Genomic DNA, 25,845 nt, shown 5'->3' on the forward strand with positions numbered 1-25,845 from the left:
AGTAGTGTATGATGGAGCTTATCGCTCCGTGTACCTTTGCCAACAGTGAGCCATATAATTAAAAATAAAGCTTTGCTACTACTATAGGATGCAAAATAAAAGGACATCATTGCAGTCTTAAACTGCATTTGTTAAGTTATTGTTAAATTCGACCTTTTTGAATGTTATTTCATTCTTCATATAGTTTCTGTCTGTTGAACATGTTCTTTACCCCTTTTTCTATTGGCACATCAGATTTTACTGTTACCTTTTTAACATAAAAGGTATTAATGCTTTGTTATACTTGTCACAGATTTCCCCCAGCTAATTCTTTGACTTTTAGCTTACTTTTTACATAATAGAAACTTATTCTGTGTAGTCAAATGGATTGCTTTTTCCATTTGTGCTATGCAATATTTCCTTTACCACTGGTTATCAGTAGGAATCCTCATAGCTGAATATGTATGTGTTTTTACAGTCGTGATGTCTCGCAGAGGACAGACATCATCGGATCATGAAAATAATTCCCAGAGATTGAACCTTTACGGTGTCGGTTCACATTTAAACCTACCTTTCCACTTAAAACTAGGTCCTGTCTCTACCAGAAGTCAGAGTCTTTAGGTCAGTCTCTGGCTGATTGTAGGATGTTATAAACGGTTGAAAATACAATGTAGATCCTTCAAAAGTGAGATTGCAGAGATCAACTTCGGGCATGATAGTGATGCTGAAACTTTATTCCATACTGGTTCCCCTCAGCTCCCCGTCAGTAGGCTTTCCTTCTGGGAGGAGCACGGTTTCAGCATTTCTCATCCAGCTCAGCCACATGTTCCTGAGGCTAAAGTTCTAGTCAAATGTGGTTGAGAGGTGGGGGCTCCCTCCTGCTCAGCCCCTACTTGTAAAGTGGAGAGTCTGCCTTGAGTGTGGCTCTGTTGAGGCTCTTGTAACCCCTGCCACAGGTCAAGAGGCAGTGGCTCCATGCCAGGCAAGGCAAGCTAAGAAGACTGCAGGATACTGCTTCCCATTCCATGTAATCAGGAAGAACTGACAGTTCTATTCAACTTCCCTATCTGGGAACATGCAGTGTCTCTTTATTCATTCAAGACTTTAGATTTTTCAGATAAGTTAATATTTTTCTTTTTATAGATATTAGACATTTATATATCTTTTATTTTTTTCTTGCTATTTGTGAATGTCTTTTTCCTCCTTTTATTAATCTGGTTATAACTGGTATGTAGGAAAGCTGTTGATGCTTATTTTTATTTTCCATCTTATTGAACTCTTAATCAAACTATTATTTTGATTCTTTTTTGGGGGCATTTCTTAGGCAAGCATATTTGTACTACCTGCAAATAATGATATTTCTTGTCAATAAGTATACAATTTCAGATTGATGCCTTATATTTTTAACTAGAACTTCAAAACAATGTTAAATAATAGGAAAGATAGAAATTGTTTTCTTTTTCTAAAAGAAATGAAAATAATGTTTTCTCTTTCTTACATACATAGGCTGGATTCTAGTGACATTTATAATGAATTGAAAGAAACATATCCTACTTATCTTCCTCTGTATGTTGCACGACTTCATCAATTGGATGCTGAAAAGGTTGGGCGTGTTCGTTTTTAATAAGAGTATCTTACTTTGTTTGTAATGTTAGCTAAGGTTTGTATTTTAAATTAAGGAACAACCTTATATTTGTCTCTGTTCTTATTGACTAAAATATGTTTCCTCATTGAATGTTTTGTTAAGCTATTTTCATTTAAGTAATTACAGAACCTGGCCATTACTATGAGTTTATGATTCTCACTCATATTTTTGATCGGTGGAAGGAGTGGTAGTTAAGATACCCTAAAGGTTGCTTTTCTGACCTTAACCTAAAGAGCAAGAAGCAGAAGGCAGTGGTCCTTGCCTGCTGCAAATCTAAACACCGTCAGAAAAAGAACCCCTACTTTGCATTAACAATGTTAAGGACTCTCACCTTTAAGAATTAGCCATTATTCCAGACTTTCTTAACATGGACCAGCTCTCATTAGTAGTCATGGCAGTAAGAAAGTGCTAGCTATAAGCAACTAAAAATTATCAAGGGTTTGGAGTGAACTAGAAAGTGTTGAAAGGAGACCTGTAAAAGACTTGAATAAGAGAGACCACGAACACCATGATAATCTTAGACTCCGTTGGTTATAGTCTTGTCTACTCTCATCTTTGTGGTTTTAATAATAAATTTTAAAGAATCAATTTTGTCAGCTAGTGCTTTTTTTACTTCTGTTTTTATGTGCTGTGGGACAAGAATATAGCCGATCTCTAAAATCCCTAAAATCTTTTCTTAAGATATCCTGAAAAAGAGTTGCCTTTGTGGAAGACACTGCATTTTTATGAACTTTACATTTTGATTACTCTCACCTTTCAATGCCAGTGGAGAATGTAAATTCAGTATTTTCCCCAGTCTGAGCTCAGCTTTTGCAGAGATGCTGACAATTATGAAGATCATACTAAGAGAGAGAGCACAGAGCCCCTGGGCTACAAATAGACTAGACTACATCATCCCATCACGCTAGAGTAGAGACAACAGAAATTAAGTGTTACAGTATACTCATTGATACATCCATTTTTTTTTTCCTCCCCAGGAACGAATGAAAAGACTTAATGAAATTGTTGAAGCTGCAAATGCTGTTATTTCTCATATAGATCAAACGGCCCTAGCAGTTTATATTGCAATGAAGACTGACCCCAGGCCCGATGCAGCTACTATAAAAAAGTACCTAACCAGTAAATAATCTTTCTTGCATCTCATTTTCTTAGTTACTGTTTTTTACAAGTAGGAGTTGATATTATTGAGAATATTCATTTTTCCTGATATTTCTTATATTCTTAGAGTTTTCAAATTTGGATATTCCCTCTTTAGATATTTTGTAATAATTTTCACCAATTATTTAAGATTAAGCCAAAGAAGAGTAGTTTGCTATCTTTACCATTAGGTGCTGTCATGGTGGAGAGATTTGAGTAGCTGTGATCAAGCAGTCCAGGCACTTGGAGATTTGTGTGAACTGGATATGTGGAGAAGACAGACACATAGCACCCTATAAAATTAATTGTTAAAGTAGTATATCACCAATAGCATGAAAAACTCTTTTAGTTTGTATTGCCTACTAAAGGATAAAAAATAAAATTAGGTTAAAACCATTATCTAGCAACTTCAGTTTTATGGAATTGGACTTACATTATTACCTGGAGGGAAGGGAAGAGGAGAGTTTATAGTTTTGCCTTTGTAAACCCTAATGTGATATGTAAAACAGAGAGGCTTAGCTTGGTATATAAGTGAGTGGTACAGCTTCCTCCGTGTGAGAGTGAGTTTCCTTATGTTAGTGGAATGGTCCAGCAGCTCTCACTTTCACCCTTGCATGAATACTTACATCACCTCATAATGACTTTCCCAATATCAATTTTTTCTGTCACTTTGGTTTATTTACAACCTATGGGGGTCATTAATTTATAAGAGTAGATATCTTCATTCTCTCATAGTTATTATAACTAATAAACTGAAACTGTTCAGGCTGGCTAAAAGTACTGTAATTTCCCTTTAAGATTCCATCTTCTTCCATCAGAATAGTTTTTCCTATATAAAATACATTCTAAACCACTAGACTTCTTGGCATTACATTATTTATACCGATATTAGAGAATCTTATGAATCTTATAAGCAGTACTTTTCAAGCAGAATGAAATTTGTTCAGAGTTGGTTTTTGGCCATTATTAGCACCCTTTCACACTTTCCAAAGGAGCAATCTCAAAACATTGCCATTTTGTCGTTGTTATCATTAATAACAACAATAGTGAAAAATGTAGCCACCATTTATGAAGCGCCAATTATGTGTAAGAGATTACTTGGGGCATTTTCAAATACAATGTCTTATTTAAATTTAATCCTCTAAACAACATGCAAAGTAGGGACATTTTTACCCCATTTTTATAGAAGAGCAAACTGAAGCTCAGAGATTAAATGACTTGCCTGTGGTGACAGTAGTAGGTAGTGGGAATACCAGGATTCAGACGAGCGGCTATCTCCTAAGCCTGTGCCCTTTCATTTCTTGGTAAGCAACTCCTTATATTTCTACCCTAATCTTGAGAAGATTACTATGCCTTATTCTCTTATCATACTCATTTTCTTTACAAGTGTCTGTCATGAATTGGACGAAATATCTCAAATAAGCAAGGCTTCTAGAGACTAACACTGTCCTCTGGAATGTAGGTTGTTATTATATTTCATTCAACAGTGATTTATTGTCTGTTCTATACCAGGCATTGTTCTGGGCCCTTAGAATACATTAGAAAGGAACAAAGATGCCTGCCCTGGAGCAGGGCAGTTTATCACAGTGATTGAGGGCAAGGATTCCAGAACCTGACTCTATGTAGCTTAGAAATCTGAATCTGCCACTTCCTAACTATAGGACCTTGAACAAATCAATTTATCTCTTTGTGCCTCAGTTACCTCTTTTGCAAAATGAAGTCAATTAATTGTATCATACTCATAAATTGTTACGTGAGTTAATATGTTAAAATCCTAAATGAGTTATGTTAAAACACTAAAACAGTTGGTGGCACATTCAGAGTAAGCATTATATTTGTTATGAAAAGTTCATAACTGGAGGAACCTCTGTACATCTGTACACACACAGAGGCAAATATATAATAATTTCTTTTTATAAGAAATTACATACTTAATCGTTCTGATCGAGTTATGTAGCTGACAGAATTTAGAACCAAATAATATTTCAACTCCGTTGCTTATGGCTTCTGTTTCAGCCAAGTCCAGTTATCTTAACTCATTTAATCTGTGTAAAATAATGGCTCATTTGATATGTATTAGAAATAAGGAATTTTATTTGATGTATGATACAAATGTGTATACGTGGCTATACAAGATTTCTGCATTATAAATATCAAGCAAAAGAATGCATGAATTTCATTGCAGATAAGGCTATACTTTTCAAGAAATTTTACTTATCTGTAAATATTTTTTAATTTGTTGTGCAGCGACATGGACAAACAAAAATCCACCCTTGTAGATGCCCTTTGTAGAAAAGGATGCGCCCTGGCCGACCATCTCCTTCACACACAGGATGAAGATGGGGCTATTTCATGTGATGCAGAAGGAAGAGAGGAAGAAGGAGAAAGTACTTTGGATACTCTGACAGAAACTTTTTGGGAAACTACAAAATGGACTGATCTTTTTGACAATAAGGTAACCTTTATGCTTCTTATTTTTGCGCAGTTCTTGGTGATTATTTCACAAACTTCTGTTGTGTCCCATTACCTACTGTTTTCTCTTTCCCAATTGACTGGCCAGAAGAAGAAGAAGAGATTAAATAGAATGAGGCTAAGCTTGGCTCTTAAGAAGACATGTTTAGTGGCACCTCATATTTGTCTTACTGTTTTAAAACTATTTGTTACTATTATTTTATCTGTCTGCAAAATGACTTTAGCCACACTAATTTGAAAAACAGTTTAAGAATGTATGTATTCGTCTTTTGGTTAAGCTAGTCAGTTATATATGAAGCTAAAATTCAGAACATCTTCTAGAAATTGTCTTTATGCCTTCCCACATCTATTTATGTGCTAATTTGTTGGGGGTAGGAGGGTATTCTGATTAGTTTAGATATTAGTCATTTTCCTCAAACTCTTTAACTACTAAATAATTATCATCTTTATTTATAGCTAATCAATTTTAAAATCCAGTTTAGAAAAATTATCATAGATAAACTTTTTGGATTGGGGTTATAAAAATATTTTTAAATCTCTCTTATATCTCTATTATAATTCTTACTGTAGAGATTATAGAACTACAAGTTTTTGTCAATATTCCTTTCCTCTGGAGATTAAAAAAAAAATAAATGAAATCAGTGGAATTTTCTGTCAGCACAAACAGTTTTGTTTTAGTAGATAGACACTTGTTTGGGGGATTAACTGTGGTAATTTGCATTATTGTAATCATTTATCTTAGCCCTGCTTTCTTTTGCATGAAGCAGTGTTTTGGTATGGATTCCAACAACTAGCGATTTATCATAATTTTTTCCCCCAAGATAAATATCTGTTCTGTGGAATACCCACCTCTTTTAAAGATATTAATTGTTCTTCTAAAAAGTTTTTGAAATTACTTGATATGACATGTTCATTTTAAAAGCTATGCTTCTGCAAAAGCCTAATTCTTTCATTATTAAAACTATGTGCCTTAAAATGTAAATATCTCATAAATAAGCTTTATCTTGTTTTACATTATAGGTTTTGACATTTGCGTACAAGCATGCATTAGTAAATAAAATGTATGGGAGAGGCCTTAAATTTGCAACTAAACTTGTAGAAGAAAAGCCAACAAAAGAAAACTGGAAAAATTGTATTCAAGTAAGTAATGTTTAAATTGTCACCATTAAAGGTCACTTTAGTACTGCATAGTGATAAGGTAACTAAAAAGCCTCATGGTAGCGATAATAGTAGTACTGACTTTATCGTGGCTAATTTTTACTCTAATCAACTTAATGTGAACTATAAAAATACATGCATAAGAGACAGTCAATAAGCTATTTGAATTTTTAAACATTTTTTACTCCTGTCCAGAAAACCTATATTTAGCCTCAAGTGTTTTCTCTCCCCACCCCCTACTCCGGATATAGACTTTATTACTTGAAATTTCCAAATACTGTAGTTTGAGGCACTTGCTTAGGATATGATCCCATCAGATGATATACTAAAATTTAAAAAGCATATGATATACTAAAATTTAAAAATATACATATATGTATGTATATTTACATGTATCCATTAATTAACAGATTTGCAAAATTTACATGGTTCAGCATTCAGAAGGTACAAAAGGGAATAATTGTAGTATAAAATCTCCTTCCATTTCTCTAGCCATCAAGATCTCTCCAAAGGCAATTACTGTTATCAGCTTCTTACATAGCTTTCCAGAGATAACCTATGTGTATAGAAGCAAATAACGTACCCTAAGTTAGCATGTGTAATTGTATAACTGTTAGCCAATAGCCATGCCCAAATTGTTTTCAACTGCAACTCAAATGTTTTCAACGTAGGGAAAATGCATTATGAACTTGATATATAGTTAGAAGACGAAGTTTTCCTTTATGAAGGAAATAGGTAATTCCTTTAAATACATGTTGGCTTAATTCTAAAATGGTTGAGCTTTTAGAGTTTTACATTTGATTTTATTCTTCATTTGAAATGATAGGCCATTATTTTTTGATATGTCACATTATAAGCAGAGAAAGTCTATGGTTGTGCTTTCTGTGGAAGTTAATTGTTAAGTGTAAAAACTGCAGATTTCCATAGAAATTGTTTTAGCCTCACCTTGTCTTTGTACGTACGGAATTAATTGGTTTATGCCTAAAAGATATAGGGAGATTGGAGGATATTGATTGTGCCAAATGCAGCCAACGATCTGCTCTTTTATATTTAAGGTATTCTTTGGATATAAAACTGAACAGTAAATTCCTGAGGAAATTTTTGATTAAACCATAGATTATCTTTGCTCTTAGACTCTTTTTTGTATACCTTTACCAATCATTCCAAATTGTAAGACATTTTAAAGTAGCTCCTTCAGATCTTTGAATAGGTTAAGAGAACTCTTTCTGGAATTGTTAATATGTCCAGTGTGATTATCATCACATAATCTACGAGGTCTCACATTTGTGAAGCCAGTGATCCACCCAGATTTTCACGTCAGAGATATTTTGTAACTTGTCTCCTCTCCATCTGCTCCCCTCTTGTCTTTTCTGCACACGACAGCTGGAAATGATGGCTTTAGACACCTGGTGAATCTCCACATTTAGAATAAAATCCATACTCCTCACTGTGCCCCAGAAGGCCTCCTTGTGATCTGGCTTGTGCCTTTCTCTCAGCCATATATCAGATCATTCTTCTCCTATTCACTCTGCTTCTACCATACTAGCCTCCTCTCTGCTTGGCTCAAACAGCCCTGTGCTTTCCACAGGAGGACCTAACTATTCCAGCTATAAGGAAAGCTCTTCCCCAGATTTACACAGAGTAGGTTTCTTCCTGTCATTCAGATTTCAGCTTAAACATCACCTCCTCAGAGATCCTTTTCTTGACTATCTAACTTCCCAGTCACTCTGTATTATATCGCTTTATTTTTACTGTATACCTGATATATATCTTAATTATTTACTTGTTTATTCATCTGTTCATTAATTTGCTTCTTTATTATTTTATATTCCTGAATAGAACATAAGTTTCCTATAAGGGGGGGAAGTGAGTTCAGTGCTGTTTTCCCAATTCCTAGAACAGTGTTTGACTTAAAGTGGGCACTCAGAAAAAAATGAATGAAAGAAAACTAAGTTGGTAGGAAGGAAGGGAGCAAGTAAGTTAATTGGGAAGAAAAACAGAAGGGTAAGAAAGAAGATTGGCAGGGATGAAAATAATCACCAGGATATGTTGGTTGGTAGGAAAGTTGATTAGTTGATAATAAGGGATATTGGTTGGTAAGAAAGAAGGTGGATGGGATGGAAGGAAAGTTCTACATACTGCTACTCTATTAGTCCTAAATATTTAGTACAGAATTTACCCTAAATATTGAACTTGAAAAATCTGTTTTTTACCTTAATAATATATTATTGTGTTTTGTTACAGCTGATGAAGTTACTTGGATGGACCCATTGTGCATCTTTTACTGAAAACTGGCTCCCCATCATGTATCCTCCTGATTATTGTGTGTTCTAAACTGGCAACCAAGACTTTAAATTTTAAAAAAAAAGTTTTATAGTGAATGGATATAAAAACAAATTTGTGGCATTTTTAGTCTAATGCATGTTTTGATCCGCTATCAAATACTGATTATTAAAATGCTGTGTATTAGAGAACTTGCTGGCGTGTGGCTTAATACATGTAAATCTAGACCTCTGACATCATGGTGTTTTCTTAATGCCTCACATTGCTGGCAATGGGCTGTGCCCTGACTGCCAGCACCAAGGACTTTCAGTTGGGTTGCAGCTATTACATGCATGATAAGTTTTGAACAGTTACTTTTAACTGCAAACCTGGAAAATTCTTTTCTTTTTATTTTATAAATGAACAGGGTTTTAACATGCTCAACTTTAATTTTTTTTCAATTGTATGAAGGCCTTAAAAAGCTACATTAAGTGTAGCTAAAATTATTTATTGGACTAAAAAGTAACAGATCTTCACTTCCTGATTTTTTTTTTTTTGGAAAACATTTATATTCAATTAAGGGAAAAAAAATTAAAGGAGCATAAATAAATGCGTGGCAATTGCTGGAGCATAACTGCTTCAATAAATCTTCGACTTGTAGTTATTTCAGGCCAATCATTTTTAACATCCTCTTGACATGGAGAGCATCAGAATGAACTAATGATACATGTATAAGTGCCAGATAGCTTAATCTTTATCAGGTATTGTAAAGATACACATATGGTATGTTTATTAATGTTGAAATAATGTAAACACGTGAATAAATGTGCAAAACCAAGATCACAGTATACCATATACACTCTGATACCTTAATTTTTTAATAAATAAAAGTGAATATTGAAGCTTCTTAAAGTTGGTCTTAATTTTTCATAAAGTTTGGGATTAGAAAAGTAATAAATCTGTAGACAAAAAATTCAAGTGATTTATAATGTTTCTTACAGTCTTGCAGTTACTTAAATAGATTTTCAGTGCCAACTGTAATTTTTCTGTATGTTTACTTTTTCTCACTTTTATCTTTCTGGCTACTAGACTTGCGTCTCTCATCCTTCATCCATAAAATAATCACCAGATACACAATAGACAATATTAAAAAGCCTCTATGCACTTACAGTGTGCGTGTGTGTGTGTGTGTGTGATTTTTAAATCTTGTTCCCTTAGAATTTACTGCTCTAGAAGACCTACCAGTAATCTTGTCTTGTCGTTCATAACTGTTTTGGGGGCAGTTGACCCCTTTATCTGATAAAAACAGCTTTTACAAAAAAATAACATATGCATGCAAACATTTTGCATACAATTTCTGAACCATCTATCCATGAACAGCCACAGGCATGTTCCCTCACAAGCACACATACTTTCACCTACACACATGCAGGTCCACGCATATAGGGGTTCAGTCCAATGAGGAAATTGAGACAAGCTCAGAAAAAATAGGGTAACTGCCCAAGGGCACATGCTGATTGACTAACAACCCAGATTTTGCCATGTCTGGTAAGTACTACCTGCTTTCACAGAGCATCGGGGTCAGCCAGACATGAGTGGGTCCTCAGGTCTTTTCTGAGGATGTGTACAGCTCTACCATGTGTGCGGCCTTCTAGATACACACGGGAATATGTCAGAGCTTTCCAATCCCCTGTGAACATCTCATTTCCCAATATTTCCTTTTTAGCTTTTGGATTAGTCCCAACTGTTAATCCACCATCTCAGGCAGTCACAAAATTATACAATTGCCTGGAATTATCTGAACAAACATTCCCTTGGAAAAGGCTTCTGGGCCTAAGATCTGAGTCCACTCTAATAAAGATGGCCTTGCACATAGGGTCTTCTAGGGAAACCAGACAAGTCAAATAATGACAGTTTCTGGGTATGCACCTTTGATGAGCTTCCAGCCCTATTTGGCTCCCTCCAGTGACTGCCAGGCTGCTGGTTTTCAAGACTACCATAGAGATGGAGATAGGATGGGGACAGGGCAGTTTAAAATATCACAAAGTACACTGCTCTTACTGAGAGTCTCCCTTTTTACTGAGCAAACATGCCTCATTGCTACATGACTGGTTATCTTCCAGAGTTTCAGAAAGTTTCTGACAGTTTTTGCCGGTTTCCTCATTGCTTTAATGGAGAAAGGATTTTTGAAGGTTCTTACAAAATGGTCCACCATTTTAGTGACACATTTCTTTTTAGCACGTGAATTTAGTATCCAATTTTAATGTAATTTTACAGTTAGAAACTTCCTGGTAATACATTTATTTTGAAATACTACCTTCTGAGTTATGTCAAGATATGGTAAATTCTAGGATCCTTCAAATACATTTTTACACAAAACTACCATCATTCTAGACCTCCCTAATAACATTTTTCCTCAACGTTTTTTTTTTTTCTTTTTCCCCCTCTATATTTTTTAATATGGAAGAGAGGATTAAGCCCATGGGCCCTCCTTGTAGGCTTGCTCAGCAGCAGCCGGACAATCTGATGCGAAATTGTCTGCCCCTACTGTGTGGCAGGGAGCCGGCTGCACCCTACTCTACTCAGGTGTTATTTTAGTATCGTTTAGAACTGCTGTTTTTGTGAAAGGATTTCAAAGAATTAAGCAAGTATATAATTCATTTAAGCCATATCCTCTCAAGGATCAAACATGAATAACTACAGTTCCAGTATTAAAACCAGATGTCACCATTTCACTATGCAGATAGGATTGCCTGTATTTCCAATCACAAATTCATTCTTGAATCTGACTATGCCAGGTCATATCCAAAGTGTGAATAGAATACAAAGCAACTGGAAATATCTTCTATAATTCTTTAATGTTATGTATGATTTTTAAAGTTCTTAACATATGCCTCAATGATTCTGTGTACCCAGCTACCTCAAAACTCAGTGGCTTCCAACAATCATTTTTCACTCACAAATATAACTTGGCTAGAGTTTGATCTAGGCTGGACTTGGCCTGGATGATTCTAAGCCTTAGTCCTTAAAATGTACAATTTACAGGAAGAACAGAAGATAGAGGGACATATTAAAGGATATGTTTGTGATGTAGTCAGCTTAATGCAGCAGGTACAAATGCTACAGGACAGACAACTCAGCTTCTTCAACAAGTAAATAGCAAGATAGAAAGAAATTTAGGGGATATGCCAATCAACTAATTAATCACCTGTGGTCTTTATTTGGATCCTCACTCAAATAAACTAAATGTTATAACATGTATGAGACAATTGGAAATTGGAAAATTGGATTTTTAAATATGTTAATACTTAATATAAAAATTGTATATAAAGTATATTTTAGAGGTGATAATATGGTTATGTGTCTTAGATATGAACAGAATATACAGAAGAAAGGATATGTCACTTTAATACAGGAGCAGAAAAGTGGGTGGAGATATAGATGAAATAAGATTTTTTCATATAAATTGAAAACATGGGGATGGAGATTTATAATACTTTTATCTACTTATTTAAAAAACAGCATTATTGAGCTATAGTTGCCATACAATAAACCACATATTTAAAGTATACAACTTATCTATTTCTATATATTTAAATTTTTTTATAATAAAAGTTTAAAGTCAAAAATTATAACTGTAATCAATCCAGCTTTTCTAAAGGGGCAGCTTTTCTACAAGACCTATTCACTTAGAAAATAAGAAAATAAGCATATCCATTTGTCCTGGGAATGTGAAAGAAACCCATTTGTAAGTTTTAAGGAAAGATTTGGGGGCAGGTCCCCAAATCTATATTTTTTCTGAATAGATTTCTCTGCGTAGTGTACTTGAAAGAGGAGATTTGAAAGTGAATTTGCATAACATTTGGGGCAAAGCGGGAGTTTTTTTTAGAGTTTTATGTTACTTTATTGAGTTATGATTAATATACCAAAAACTGTACCAATTTTAAGTGTACATTTCAATGTCTATAGTGCAATCATCAACAATCAAATTTTAGAACATTTTTATCGAAGTTACTTTGACCCATTTTGTAGTCAGTCTCCATTCCCATCCTTAGTCCCTGACAACCAATGACTTGCTTTCTATCTCTACAGTTTGACTTTGCTAGAAATTTTATATGAACGAAATCGTACAATATGTATTCTTTATGTCTTCCATTTAGTATAATGTCCTTGAATTTCACCCATATTGTGTGTATCAGATACTTATTTCCTTTTTTTTCCTGAGTAATATTTCACTGTGCACTGTTCCACATTTTGTTTACTCATTCTCTGGTTGCTGGATATTTGGATTGCTTATATCTGACATTATTGTAAATAATGCTGCTATGAATATTTATTTACAAGTTTTTTTTTGTATGGGCATATGTTTTAATTTATCTTGGGTAAATACCTAGGAATGAAATTGCTGAGTATCTTTTTAACATTTTAAGAAACTATTAAACTAAAATGGTACTGGCGTAAAATGCTGGTATGATTTTACATTCCCACTAGCAATATGTGAGATTTACAGATTTTGCACCTCCTTGACAACACTTGGTATTGTTACCTTTTCAACTTGGGTCATTCTAGTGGTTTTGTATTGGTATTTCATTGTGGTTTTATTTTGCATTTCCCTAATAAATAACAAGTTTATTAGATATTTGTCTATTGTTTATGGTAAAGTTTCTGTTCATATTTTTTACCCATTTATTCATGGGATTGTATGTCTTATTGAGTTGTAAGAATTCTTTCTATATTTTGGATACACGTCGTCTATCAGATATATGTTTTGCAAATGTTTTTTTCACTGTTTTTTATGGGATCTTTTGAGGAGCAAAAGTTTAATTTCAATAAGGTTAAATTCAACATTATTTTTCATTTATGAGTTGTGTTTTTTTGCACGTTTTATCTAACCCAAAGTAATAAAAATTTTATTCTATTTTTTTAGAAGTTTTACAGTTTTTATAGTTTTAACCATTTTATTTAGGTCTATCATTCATTTTAATTGGTTGCTGGATATTTGGATTGTTTATATTTAAAGATCAATTTAATTGGTCTTTAAATTTATAGATATTTATATTAATTATCTTTTTTGGTTATAAAATTTCTAGATATTTATATTAATTTGTCTTTAAATTTATGGCTATTTATGTTGTTTCATAGTTGACCTTAAGGTTTACTTTAAGAAATACCTGTGTGTGTGTGCATGAACACATGTGTACGTTTGTATAAAGCAATACCAATGTGTATTAGTATTAGCGACTAATACCATTGCTGTCTCAATTATTACATCTTTAAAATATCTGTTGATTTCTTGTAAAGCAAATCTTCCCACTTCTTCAAGAGTGCCTTTACTCATCTTGGACTTTTCATCTTTATATAATTTTAGAATCAGCTTGACAAGTTCCAAAGGGAAGATTACATGTGACTACATATAATCTGTTGATCAACCTGGAGAAAACTGACATCTTTGAAATGGCTTCTAATTCGATAACTTGGAATGTCTTTGCATTTACTTAGATTATCTTTACTTTATCTCAGTATTGCTATAAATTTGTATAGCATCCTTGCATATTTTTTATTAGATTTATTACTAAGTATTTGATATTGCTCTTATAAATTATCTCTTTAAGTTTTATTTTCTATTTGTAATTAAAATTTACAAATACATTTGAGCTTTGTATATTGACATTTGGAAACCTTGCTAAACTCTTGCAAATTTCAATAATTCTATTGTAAATTGTCTGCAGTTTCAGGGGTTAGCAAACTGTGGCCTGTGGGCCAAATCCAACCCATAATCTGTTTTTACAGAGCCCGAAAGCTAAGAATGGTTCTTGCATTTTTATAAATGACTGTTCAGAAACAAAACAAAACAAAGAAAATGCTGCGGAAACAGTATATGGTCTGCAAAACCTAAAATATTTATCATCTGGCCCTTCACAGAAAAAGTTTGCTAACCCTGGCCTACATAAATAATCATATCATCCATGAATAATTCTAAATTTTCATGTTTTATTTCTTTTGCTTCTTTGACTACATTGGCTAAAATCTCCAATGGTTGTGAACTAAAATTTTAAATCTTTTTCCCCATCTCAATGGAGAAACTTTTAGCATTTTATAATTGTGATGTAGCATTTTATAATTTAGATGTTTTCATAGCTTTCCTTAATTAGAACAAATAAAAATTTCATTCTTTCCTAATTTTTTAAGAAATTTTCATTAAAAAAAAATCAGACAGTCCAGAAATTTAACTTGAAATAGTCCTAGGCAATTGGCACTGAGGAAGAGTATTTGTAGATTAAATTCTCTTAAGAAGTTCCTAAGGTAGCATCCTTGTTCCAGCTCTGTTTCCATATTTTTCACTTTCAGTCATTGTTAAACCTGAAATTGTTTTCTATCTCTCAATATCCTCTCCCTTTGCTATAGCTAAAATTCATATAAGTAGATTCTTTAAATTAAGATATAAAGACCCTATCAAGCTTAGTTTCAAAAAGCATGTGTCAAAATTATATTGACAAGTTTAAAACTGTGCTCTACAGTAGAAATAACAAGGAGGAAATCCACTTGTTTATTAATTTATTCATGTAAAATTTATTAAACATTTAAGTGAGACTTTTGGAAGCTAGCAAAGCTATTTTATGTTTTCATGTTATTCTTTACAGATAGACATTAACCAGATTATCTTAAACAGGTTAGTTTAGAAAGTGGCTATAATATTTAGTTCTGTTTATTTTAGGCGTACAAGTTGTTTTTATGCATTATCTTCTCAATCTCATAAAAGAAGTGTTTTATTGACAATAATCACTAGCACTACTCAGAAGCACTACTAGTTTTTTGAAAGGCATTTTGTGTAATTTAGTCCCATTTTAATGTTCCTTTAAAAATTTTAACTGATGACTCTGGAAATTCAGCCAAGAATGTTGTATCAAAAACTTGCTTGAATTTATCTAAAAATTCATAATCAGTGCTGAATCTGAATTTGTTTGCCCAAAGCATCACTGTCCCTGGCTGGCAAAGGTACACCATGGTAGCGAGCAGCTTATCCAGGAAATAATGGTGGTAGACCACATCAGAGGCCAGAATGTAATCATAATAAAAAGTTGACTTGGGGAAGTTTTGTTCCAGGCCTTCTCCCCATACCAGTTCTTTCACTTCGGGCAGATGTGCTGTACAGTTTAATGTGTTCTTTAGAAGGTTGTATTGAAGGTTTCCTAGGACATCAGGCATATCCGTTGCTGTGACTTGAGCTCCTAAGAAATAAAGGGGAAAAGTATAATAATTATCTAGAAACATTGAGCAGCCACAGTGGACATATACTCTCAGAGAGAAACAAACAAACAAACAAACAAACAAACAGAACTGGACTTCTCAATCTTGGCCCTATTGACATATGGGCTGGATGTATTTGATGTAATTCTTGCTGGATAATTCTTTCTTGTGGGGGGTCTGCTCTGTGCACTGTAAGATATTTGGCAGCATCTCTGGTCTCCATTCACTAGTTGCCACTAGCACCTCCCCACCCCACCCCCAAGTCATGACAATCAAAAATGTCTCCAGACATGGCCAGATGTCCTTTGTGGGGCAAAATGACATTTGGTTGAGAACCGCTGAAGTAGATTCATGGTGCCATCTTCTAAGAAACTGTAAGTTAAACGGTGGTGCAATGTTGGGAGATTTCAGGGTAGTTAGCTAAACATACTAAGATTCTTAGCATCTACTTAATATAATAATACATAATGTTTTTTCTAAATTGTATTTATCTGAAGATTTTGTTCTTCTCTTATATGAAGTAATCAGTACCCAGTTTACATTCCACAAACGATGATCTATTTTGTATGACTCTCCCCCTTATCTAAATTCATTAAATTAATTCTTAGGCATGTTAAAGCTAGTGACAGTGGTTCACAAAATAGATCACCATATTTCCAAGTTGTTTTTAAAAGAAGAACTGTAATAATGTAGGCAGAAGTATGCCAGATTTATACCCACCTCTTGCCCACTGCCCAGGAATGCACAATCTGCATTTTGGATGGAAACCTGTCTTCACTTTGGATTAATTCACTTGTCTCCTTCAAAATGTTAGTTTTAGTATTTGCAACAAAAATCAAGAGACAGCATAACATAGTTGTTTACAACAGGGATTTGAAAGGCACACCTTCAGAATTTCAACTTCATCATATGGTAATGGGTGTACTGGGCAAGTTACTTAATTTCTCTAAGACACAATTATCTTATCTCTGAGAATAACAGCAGTAATTCTACCTCATGATATTGGGGAGAGTGGGGAGTTCAACGAGTAAAATCATAGCCAGGCACCTAAATCACAGCCTGGCACAGTAAGCACGCATTATCACTTTTGTCACAATAAAGTTCTTTTGAAACAATGTCAGGAATAAACAAATAAACAAACCTAAAATACTGGCCACAATGGAAACAAGGCCTGGTCCAGCACCAATTTCAAGTATTTTAGCATCTTGGAGATTCAATTCCTCTGGATGTTCTTCCAAATACTGACACAGAGCTGTAGCCTAAAAAATATTCACAGTTGTCACCTAGGCACTGGAACACTGAAAACCAGTAGCGACTCCAATCCCCTAACCCAAGTTAAATACTGTAAGACATGTTGTTAATAGTTTCAGTTTATCGAAGGGTTAATAAGAATCAAAATTACATTTAATTTCATATTTGGACCTCTGGAATATGAAAATTATAATATGCATCAAAGGAACGAAAGAAATTAGTTTGTTAAATCACCTGCACCAGAAGACCTTTGATCAACATGAAGATTAGGAACAGGAAGATCATCTCATCTCTTACAAATCTGAGACATGAAGCCTACAGAACAGCAACTTCTTGCTCAGGTTTAGTCACGCTGGGCCTCCTACTGCTTTAAAAATGTTGTATAAACTTCCTCAACACCTCTCTCCTATCCTCTATCAAAACTCAAGTGGGTTAGGACTTTGCTATTCTGGATTACTGGACAGTTGGGCTTTTTGTTTTTGTTTTTGTTTTTTTGTTTTTTGTGTTTTTTTTCAGAGTAGTTCCTCTAAGAAACAGACTATCCAAACAGTACTTCCCAAACTTTAGTGTGCACACGAATCATCTGGTGGCCTGGTTAAAGGCGTACATCCTTATGCAGTAGATCTGGGTCAAGGGGCTCAAGGCTGCATTTCTATCTAACAAGCTGCCAGGTGATGCCAGCGCTGCTGGTCCAGGGACCACAATGAATAGTAGCAAGGAGATGTTAAAAAAAATATGTGAATAAATTAAGGTAGCTTTTTATATAGGAAATCAAACATCCCTTGAGAAGAAAGAGTAATTATTTGCTAAGTGGGGTTTCAATATTAGGAAGACAGTGTCACCAAGAGCCATTTAAAGGACATATACTTTGAGGGGTTTTCTGAAGAGATGGCCTTCTGTAGGCTTCCTTCCTCGAATGCCCTGCTCTGTAAAAGGCTGGCCCCATTGGGGTGCCATCTGGATAAAAGGCTTTCTTTGGGAACAGCTACATCTTTTAACATTGCAAACATTCCCGCCCCTCCCTCCCCCTGCTAGCCCCATTAGCAAACTCCTAAAGGGATCTCTTTCACCGAAGGCTGCACTTGAAATCACACAAAAAGGATATTTTCCCACTTTACATAAACCTTCTTTTGTAGCTTTTAGGGAATTGAGGACCCAAGAGAGCCCAGGGTTTGGTGCATGAGGAGCTGAGGCCTTATTGAGAGTAAAATTGTCCTGTGGACAGATACTCTTTTTCCATTCCTAATCTCTGAACCTCTTCTATAGTTATCTATTTGCCAAATATAATAGGAAGCTGTGCAGTAGTTTGGTAGTTTTCAAATTCATTGTTAAGCCAAAGAAAAGCCTTCATTTGAAGGAAATCATACTTATATGCATAGAGGGTAAAAATCTAGCTTCTTTGATGTCAGGGAGAATGAGGGGGTGGAGCTCTAAGAGCCTGGAGCCCCTCGTCTGTCCTTCCCTTTTTCCTCACCTCCTGCTCCCCCTTGCACTTGCCACCAGTACCTCAGATTGCTCTGAGGTAGCTCCATGTAACCTCTAATGATGACTACTCAGTGTACGCGTGGTCCCTGGACTAGCAGGTCTGTATCACCTGGGATCATCCAAAGAACGCAGAGGTGCAGACGCCTCCACACACCCTCAGGCCTCCTGAATCAGATCTGCATTTTAACATGATCCCAGTATGATTCACATCCACGCTAACTAACAATTGTGCTGTTCTGTTTGGGAGCCTCTCTAAGCACAGGCTGAAAACCTCTGCAGGGGAAAAAACGACGGTGCGGAGTCCGAGGCCACTGTCACAGGCTGGTTCTGCATCATGCCCCCCGTGGAATAGCTTTACCAAATCAATGAACTTTCCTTCATTGATTCATTAATTCGCTATTATTAATGAATAATACTACATTAACAGTTACAGCTAACACGAGCTCAGGTGTACCACCACATTGAACTCTCATGACCATCTTGGGAACTGGATCTTACCACTTCCCCAGCTTTAAATATGGAAACGAAGGTAAATGGAGGTGAACTGAACATCTATGACCACACAGCCAGGAAATAGCAAGTTTTCCGGCTCTAAATTCAGAGTGTTTTCCCCAATTCAGAGCCATCCTCATGGGGCTGTTGCAGGGAGAACGTGAGATGGAGTAATGCTTCCTAAATGTTTACCAGAAGGAATATCCACAGTGTGAAAAGGAAATGAGCACCTGAGGGTCTGTGGGAGTAGCCCAGAGGCATGTGCTGCAAAATCTAAACTCTAAAGACCTAATGTTTTTTCTTAACAATTCATATGAATTTTTCATCCTACTGTCATGATATTTTCAAGTTTGTATTAATATAAATAATGATGTTTTAAGAATATAGCATAGAGGAAAATCAATGCTTATGGGGCAGATGCCATGCATTGGTGGAGCCCAAGCACGCTACCCACACGCCTGGGGGTCTACAATCAACCCTCGGTCGGAGAAGCGCAGGATGTGAAAGCCCTTGGCAAGGTGTCAAAGGCAGCGCAGATGGACGGAAGTGTTACTATCGTCTCCAGAAACCCTGCCATCTCGGAGTAAGAGCTCTCTCACCCCTGGCCACACCACTGCTCCGTAGCTCTCTATCGACTCTTGAATGACAATCCTCTTGCCTGCAAACAGATAATACTCCTGAGTGTAGCTGGCATAATTTGTAGGAACAAATTTCTGGAGACTGTGAAGAGATGGTTTCTCGTTAAAATCTGTGGGACAGAAAATGAAATAGGTTTTACGATTTGTTGATCCAGTGCAAATAAACACTTGGTGTAACTGGTAAGACGGGAGCAGACTGAGAATTCCTTCCGCAGACAGAGGGGGTGATGCAATCAATGACAATGGCTGCAAACTGGCACAAAACTGAATGATATCAGGTGACGGTCACATGAAATTCAGATATGGCATTTTTATCATCTGACAAAATGCCAAAGGATGCCCTGTGTCCTTCCCTCTATTTAGGAGAGGACAGCAGAGGTGATCTAGCCCCATGCTCTGTTTTGATGACAAGAGAAACCTAAACGGCATTTAAAAGTAAAGTGGCATGAACGAACTGTCTGTGTAAGGAGGCCCTAGGCAAACATGGACCTGACTATTTTTAGGTCTTGAAGTAACATTCCCACATGTTGGCTGGAGCATGTTCCTTAAATCCTCCCTTCATCTGCTCCTCAAAAGGTACAGGTCACCCAAAGATAAGCCAGCCCCACAGCCTGGGGGGAGGTTGTCAGATGAGCTCTGGCTATTAAGTTACTACTGCTCTAAATACTTTATACTCATGACACACTCTAGCAGCTCTCAAATATCATATAAAGTAAGAGGAAAAGGGCACCTGCTCGGAGGAGGATGTGAATAGAGGGTGGAGGGTGGCGGGCCTTTGAAGAAACCTAATCAGGAATCAACCCTGAGAGGCAGGTATGAGACTAGTGCAGGTAACACTGCTTTCCATATGCATTAGGACGGTTCTATGCTGCTGATCTGCAAACCGTTTGTAACAGGTTCACAGGAAGAAGAGTACAGAAACTTGGCGTAAGCATTTAGAATTTTTACAGCAATATGACCATGTCTGTTGAATCTAATTACAAAAAAAAAAAAAAATAGGGCTTATATTTTGCATGTCTTTGTATGTATTTTCATTTCGTTTTTCTAGAAGTTCATTTTTATTGTGTCTTAAAAAAACAGTGTCAGTATGCGGCAGATTGGGAAATGGTCTTTGACCCCAGCGTGAGCTTGCCGGAACCTGCCAATAAGGTTTATCAAGTCAGTCCTGAGATGTTGTCCTTTCCTGTCACATGCCCTGGTTGGGGTCGTGGGGAGGTTACAGAGGAGGGAAGGAGACCTATGGCCCAAACCCACCTCTTATTATGGGAAGCTACTGACATCTGACAACGCTTATGCATTATTTATGAATGACCAAAGAGTCTCTGGCTTCTCTTATAGGTCTGGTAAGCTAACTCCGAATTCTGTTTCACAGACAATAAGAAGGCAGAGTGACAAACTGTGGTGGCCAGTAAATGTTTGATGATCAGTTTGGAGCGAGAGGAAGAAGCTCTGATTTCTAGGGTTTGATGATTACTGTGGTGTAAAGACTTCTGGTGATTTTATATTTGACCCCTTTTATCCCGTCTACCTCCTTGATTGGTGATTTTAAATTATCAGCGAGATGTCACTGAGAAAAGATATAGAGCAGTACATCATGAGCATTTGTACCACCTGGAGGCAATGCACATCAGTAGTCTCAAGAGCATAGATAATCATCAAATGTAGTAAAATAATTCGTGATGAGTCTTGAGTATTTATTATCTTAGTTTTTTTTTCATACACCTTTGCCTTTTATATAATCTATTTAATTGTAAGTTTATGTAACTTAAATTTCAATAATGGCCATGTTTAATAACCAGCTCGCAAAATTCCTGAAATTCAGAGCTGGTACAAGCCAGTTAGTACAAGAGGTCGATACAGAGCTGTGCCTCTTTTCTCAAAGGCTTTCATCAATCGAGTACCTACTAGGAGCAGCCAGACCATGAGGGACTCATGCCAGCTCCTGCAGACTTCCCTCCTCTATGCCCTCCCCCCAACCCCATTGTGACTCAGACTGTTCATTCCTACCACATATCACCAGATGGGGACTTTCAAGACTGTAGGAAAAGTCAATGGGCTGATTTTGAATGGCTCATTATTTCATAGGTTAATAAGCTGATGGTTATACTTTCCTGATCAACTTTGTAAGGAAACATAGGCATATAAATATACTCCCATGAAACTTTTTCATGTTCTACAAAGATAGAGAAATTTATGTTTATTGCATATTAAATATTGTCTCCTTTTATCTGTGCTAGTTTGATAGTTTTAAAAGGACCAGATTTTAGAGGCACGTAGAGTTGCATTTCTATGTAAACAGTTTAGTAAAAATAAATAACACCCTGGTTTTGTAGAATTGGAACATAATTTTACCATATTAGATTATTGTAAATGTTTTAAAAGTTATATCTTGGCTTTTATGACATTATCTGATATGTCTATTATTTATTAGCTACTGAGTTTCTGTCCAGAAATGCAACCTTGATGGTTACATCGTCTTGATGGAAAAATATACTTTGCTTTACAAGGTTCTACTGTATGACATAGCTGCCAGGAATACATTTTGGTGAAAAGCAGAAATGAATCTCAATTTCATTTCTTTTTAAAAGTTCTTGTTACAAAAATATACAATCTTAGATTTACACACAAGATAAAACAAATTTGTGTACTTTGATAAGTAAATAATGAAATATAGAAATAAGGATTACTTTTAATGCTATGCTTATGCTTCCCAAAAGGCATTTTTCTACTTAGCTTCATTATAGGAACAATCTAGATGGATGTTAACTAGACTTATTATCGTGATCATTTTGCAGTATATACAAATATTGAATCATTATGTCATACATCTAAAACTAACAATGTTATGTATTAATTAGATCTCAATAAAACAATTTAAAATCCGGAGTTAAAAGGAAATGGAAATTCTTGTCACTGATATTAATTAGAAAATGCCATCACCAGGAAAACAACTGAGAAGGGCTGAGGTGTTGAAGGAGGTTACCTCCTGGGGATCCACTGGTGTCATCTTTCTGGAGAGTCTCCTCCTCCTTGGTCTCTAGCCAGCCATCTGGGGAACTCGGTCCTTTTCCCAGGTGCCCAGGCTGCTGCTCGGAGCTCAGACACACGTCCATAACCAGAGCCAACTGGAGAGGAGAAAACTGGACAAGACCCAAGTCGCTCAGCCCCAGGCTGTTTGAATCTCCCAGAGGACTCTAAAAGGTGTAGCTTATCACCTTAGCATCTGCTGAGCCGAGATGCTTTTTACCCGCTTTTTACTTTAGTTCCTAGTTCCCAAGGAGCTGCCAGTCCAGTTTCGCACAACAAGGTAGAGGGAAGCCATTAAACGTGACCGAAATTATACTGTGCATGAAGAAAGGCCAAAATAGAGCAATTGTAGCCGGGGAACAGGCACGACATTGCTGGGGTCTAAAATGTGTTTCCGATAGCTTTTGGACCTGAATTTTAAGAAGGTCTAGCACAGCAGATGACCATTGGGAGCATCTCATGGATCGAGAGGTAAATGACATCATGGATGAGAAGTATGGCTGCTCCTTTTTCATTGAGGCTTCATTGCACTGGGGCCTGAGAGCCGGATGCCTGCCTTAGCTCTCCGCTCTAACACTTGGAAACTTACTTACTCTCCCTCCCCTCCTCACCGGTTCCTCAACAACAAAAACAGGATAATAACGTCTGCCTACCTCCTAGAGCTGCAGTGAGAAATAGGAGAGCAAAAGTGATTAGTACAGTACAGGAAAACCCTCCCTGATTCAGAAAAGGGGATCTGACTGTTGGGATCATTAATCGGCATCAGAATAATAACACCAGCCATTGCTACATTTGTCAAGCACTGTTCTAGTGCTTTCTTTACATGAATCGATTCATCTAATCCTCACAACAAATCCTATAAAGTAGATGCTATTATTATGCCTTTTCTCGAATGAGATAACTTTTGGAGATTAAAAAGCCTCCCAAGAGCATGCAGCTGGCCAGTGGCAGAGCCAGGAGTCAACCCCAGGAGATCTAGCTGCAGAATTCGCCTTGCTAACCTCAAGGTGGGATAGAGCTCGAGTTGCCTTGCATCGGCCTTGGGTTTCATGGCTTAGTTTGCTCCTAAATTACTCATAATGTTTCCCTGTCACAGTGACATTTTCTAGTCTTTTTGTTTGTTTGTTTCACAAAATGTAAATGATTTTTCTTGTCTGTGTTTACCATTCTGAGTTTATTTTCCACTCACATGACTTGCCCCATCATGTGGTGTCAACCAACTGTGGTTAGCCACTAGCCATACCAGCCATGTCATGACTAATTAGCTGACCCAAAACCAACATGAAATCCAGCCATTCAGGCATCGGCCTACTCCAGTGCGCAAACAAAACGCAAGAAAGAGAGTCAGCCCCTGCAGCGAATGTGATCCCATTCCACACCTGGAGAAGGTGTGTGTCCCTCACATTAATGTGCAACATGATTCCAAAGAAATGAGACTGCTGTGAAAGTAATTCAACATTTCCATTGGCTTTAGAATCAAATAAGCAAATGTTTACCTCAATTTTCCAACTCGCTAAAACAGCCAAGAGCGCTCTACCGGTCTGTGCTTTGCAGAAGTTTTTCTCCCTTGGAGATACTTACTTGCTCCTTCCTTTCGACTTTCCCACAACTCCAGGAAGTTGCCCCTAAAAGAGAGCAGACTGGTGGCCACAAGTCCATGGAGCATTTTCAGTGCAGATGCCTCAGTGCTGTGGCGAGAAGCCTGCATCTGAATCTTGGCTCTGCCATGTACTATCCTTGTTGAAAATGTAGGTAATGGTGACTGACATCTACCTCATATGGTGGTTGTGCGAATGGAGAGAGGTAATCTATGCAAAATCTTGCACAACAATGTCTACTGTGATTATCATCTCCAAAGCTAGAGTAGTCATGCAATACAGCACTCTATGTAGGACCCCTATCCAGCACCATTGGACTCTGCACATTAAATTTAAGACATTTCTTCATCTTGCATGCAAACAAAGGAGAATTATTTTCAAATATTAGCTGGTACTTTTCCTTTTGAAATAAAATGACTCCCTCCCCCATCATTACAGTTAACATGAGAAATTATTTTTTTCCAAAGACAGCTGTGCATTGAAAAACAACCTAGAACATAACTACAGTAATCTGTTTAGTGTTTATTATTAGTTCAACACATCATATGATAGATATCATAAATTAGTATTTAACAAATATTTGGAAAGCTTTTTAAATGACTCCCCGTTAGTACCCTCAAAATAATTTCGAACTGTTAATTTAAACATGTCTTTACCTTATGTAGCAGAAGAGATTTGAGATTTCTGTGTACCTTTAATCCCCAATGTTTTATATAGATCTGCACCTGAGAGGATTAGCATTTTATGAACAAAAGCCAGCCAGTGGAAGTCCAAGTTATTTAGAGTAGCATTACCCACCGGTACCCAGACACATTACTTTGCTAGAATTTTCTCTCCCTCTCTCTCTCTCTCCGTCTCTCTCTCTCTCTCTCTCTCTCTCTCTCTCTCTGTCTCTCTCTCACACACACACACACACACACAATCCTTGCAACAGGAAATAGAATCACCCACAGCTCAAAAGATCCAGAAAATCACTCCAGCAGAGCAGAGACTGTCTTCTATGGTATCCAGTTGCTGTGATGTAGTTTGAAATGTGGACTTATATTTCACTGTAAAAGAAGTGGGGGTTGGGTAGTTGGGATTTTTACGGACCTGCACACTTTGTGCTCTTTAGCCAAACTCCTGTGGCTGAAGGAAGGGGTGTGCCTGCCAGAGACTCTGTCCTGGACCCTGATTCTAGCACACAGAAATAACATAAGACTCTACCAAGAAGAAGGGAAAACTTTTGTGAGGAAAACATAAGCTGGTCTATCCATAAGAAGAGACAAGAGTCAAAGACTTAAAGTCACATAAAGGGTTTTGAGTTGGGGAGCAGTGAATAGGAGGTCAGAAAAATTCTTCCCAGAAAAAGCAAGCTGTTATAATTTATTTAATTGAAATAGGAGGCAGTTAAAAGAGAAAGAGGAAGATCGTGCACTCATTTGGGAATCCTGGAAACCCTTAAAATAGAATA

General features: G+C 36.4%; 2 protein-coding genes across 7 annotated transcripts in view; one reads left to right on the plus strand and one right to left on the minus strand.

Annotated features, from left to right (window-relative positions):
• Positions 1–9,565, plus strand: part of TPP2 (tripeptidyl peptidase 2) — a 65,392-nt gene extending 55,827 nt beyond the window's left edge. For 2 of the 6 annotated variants that reach the window (XM_039849467.1, XM_039849469.1), the window contains 6 exons: positions 1,486–1,582; positions 2,602–2,743; positions 3,948–4,065; positions 5,009–5,216; positions 6,254–6,373; positions 8,636–9,565. In XM_039849467.1, coding sequence (XP_039705401.1) covers positions 1,486–1,582; positions 2,602–2,743; positions 3,948–4,065; positions 5,009–5,216; positions 6,254–6,373; positions 8,636–8,725 — 775 coding nt within the window. In that variant the 3' untranslated portion in view covers positions 8,726–9,565. The remainder of the gene's footprint in view (positions 1–1,485; positions 1,583–2,601; positions 2,744–3,947; positions 4,066–5,008; positions 5,217–6,253; positions 6,374–8,635) is intronic. The other 4 variants (XR_005649988.1, XR_005649989.1, XM_039849471.1 and 1 more) reach the window with 3 other exon arrangements.
• A 5,899-nt stretch (positions 9,566–15,464) lies between these two features.
• METTL21C (methyltransferase 21C, AARS1 lysine) lies at positions 15,465–22,880 on the minus strand. The gene is made up of 4 exons (XM_039849040.1): positions 22,751–22,880; positions 19,729–19,877; positions 17,043–17,160; positions 15,465–15,882 (listed from the first exon to the last, which is right to left on the minus strand). The coding sequence occupies exons 1-4, from the start codon at positions 22,878–22,880 to the stop codon at positions 15,488–15,490; spliced, it is 792 nt and encodes a 263-aa protein (XP_039704974.1). The 3' UTR covers positions 15,465–15,487.
• Positions 22,881–25,845: the final 2,965 nt, after the last annotated feature.

The sequence above is a fragment of the Pteropus medius genome, unplaced genomic scaffold (assembly GCF_902729225.1).
Source record: "Pteropus medius unplaced genomic scaffold, Ma_sr-lr_union100, whole genome shotgun sequence".
Classification (NCBI taxonomy): Eukaryota; Metazoa; Chordata; class Mammalia; order Chiroptera; family Pteropodidae; genus Pteropus; species Pteropus medius.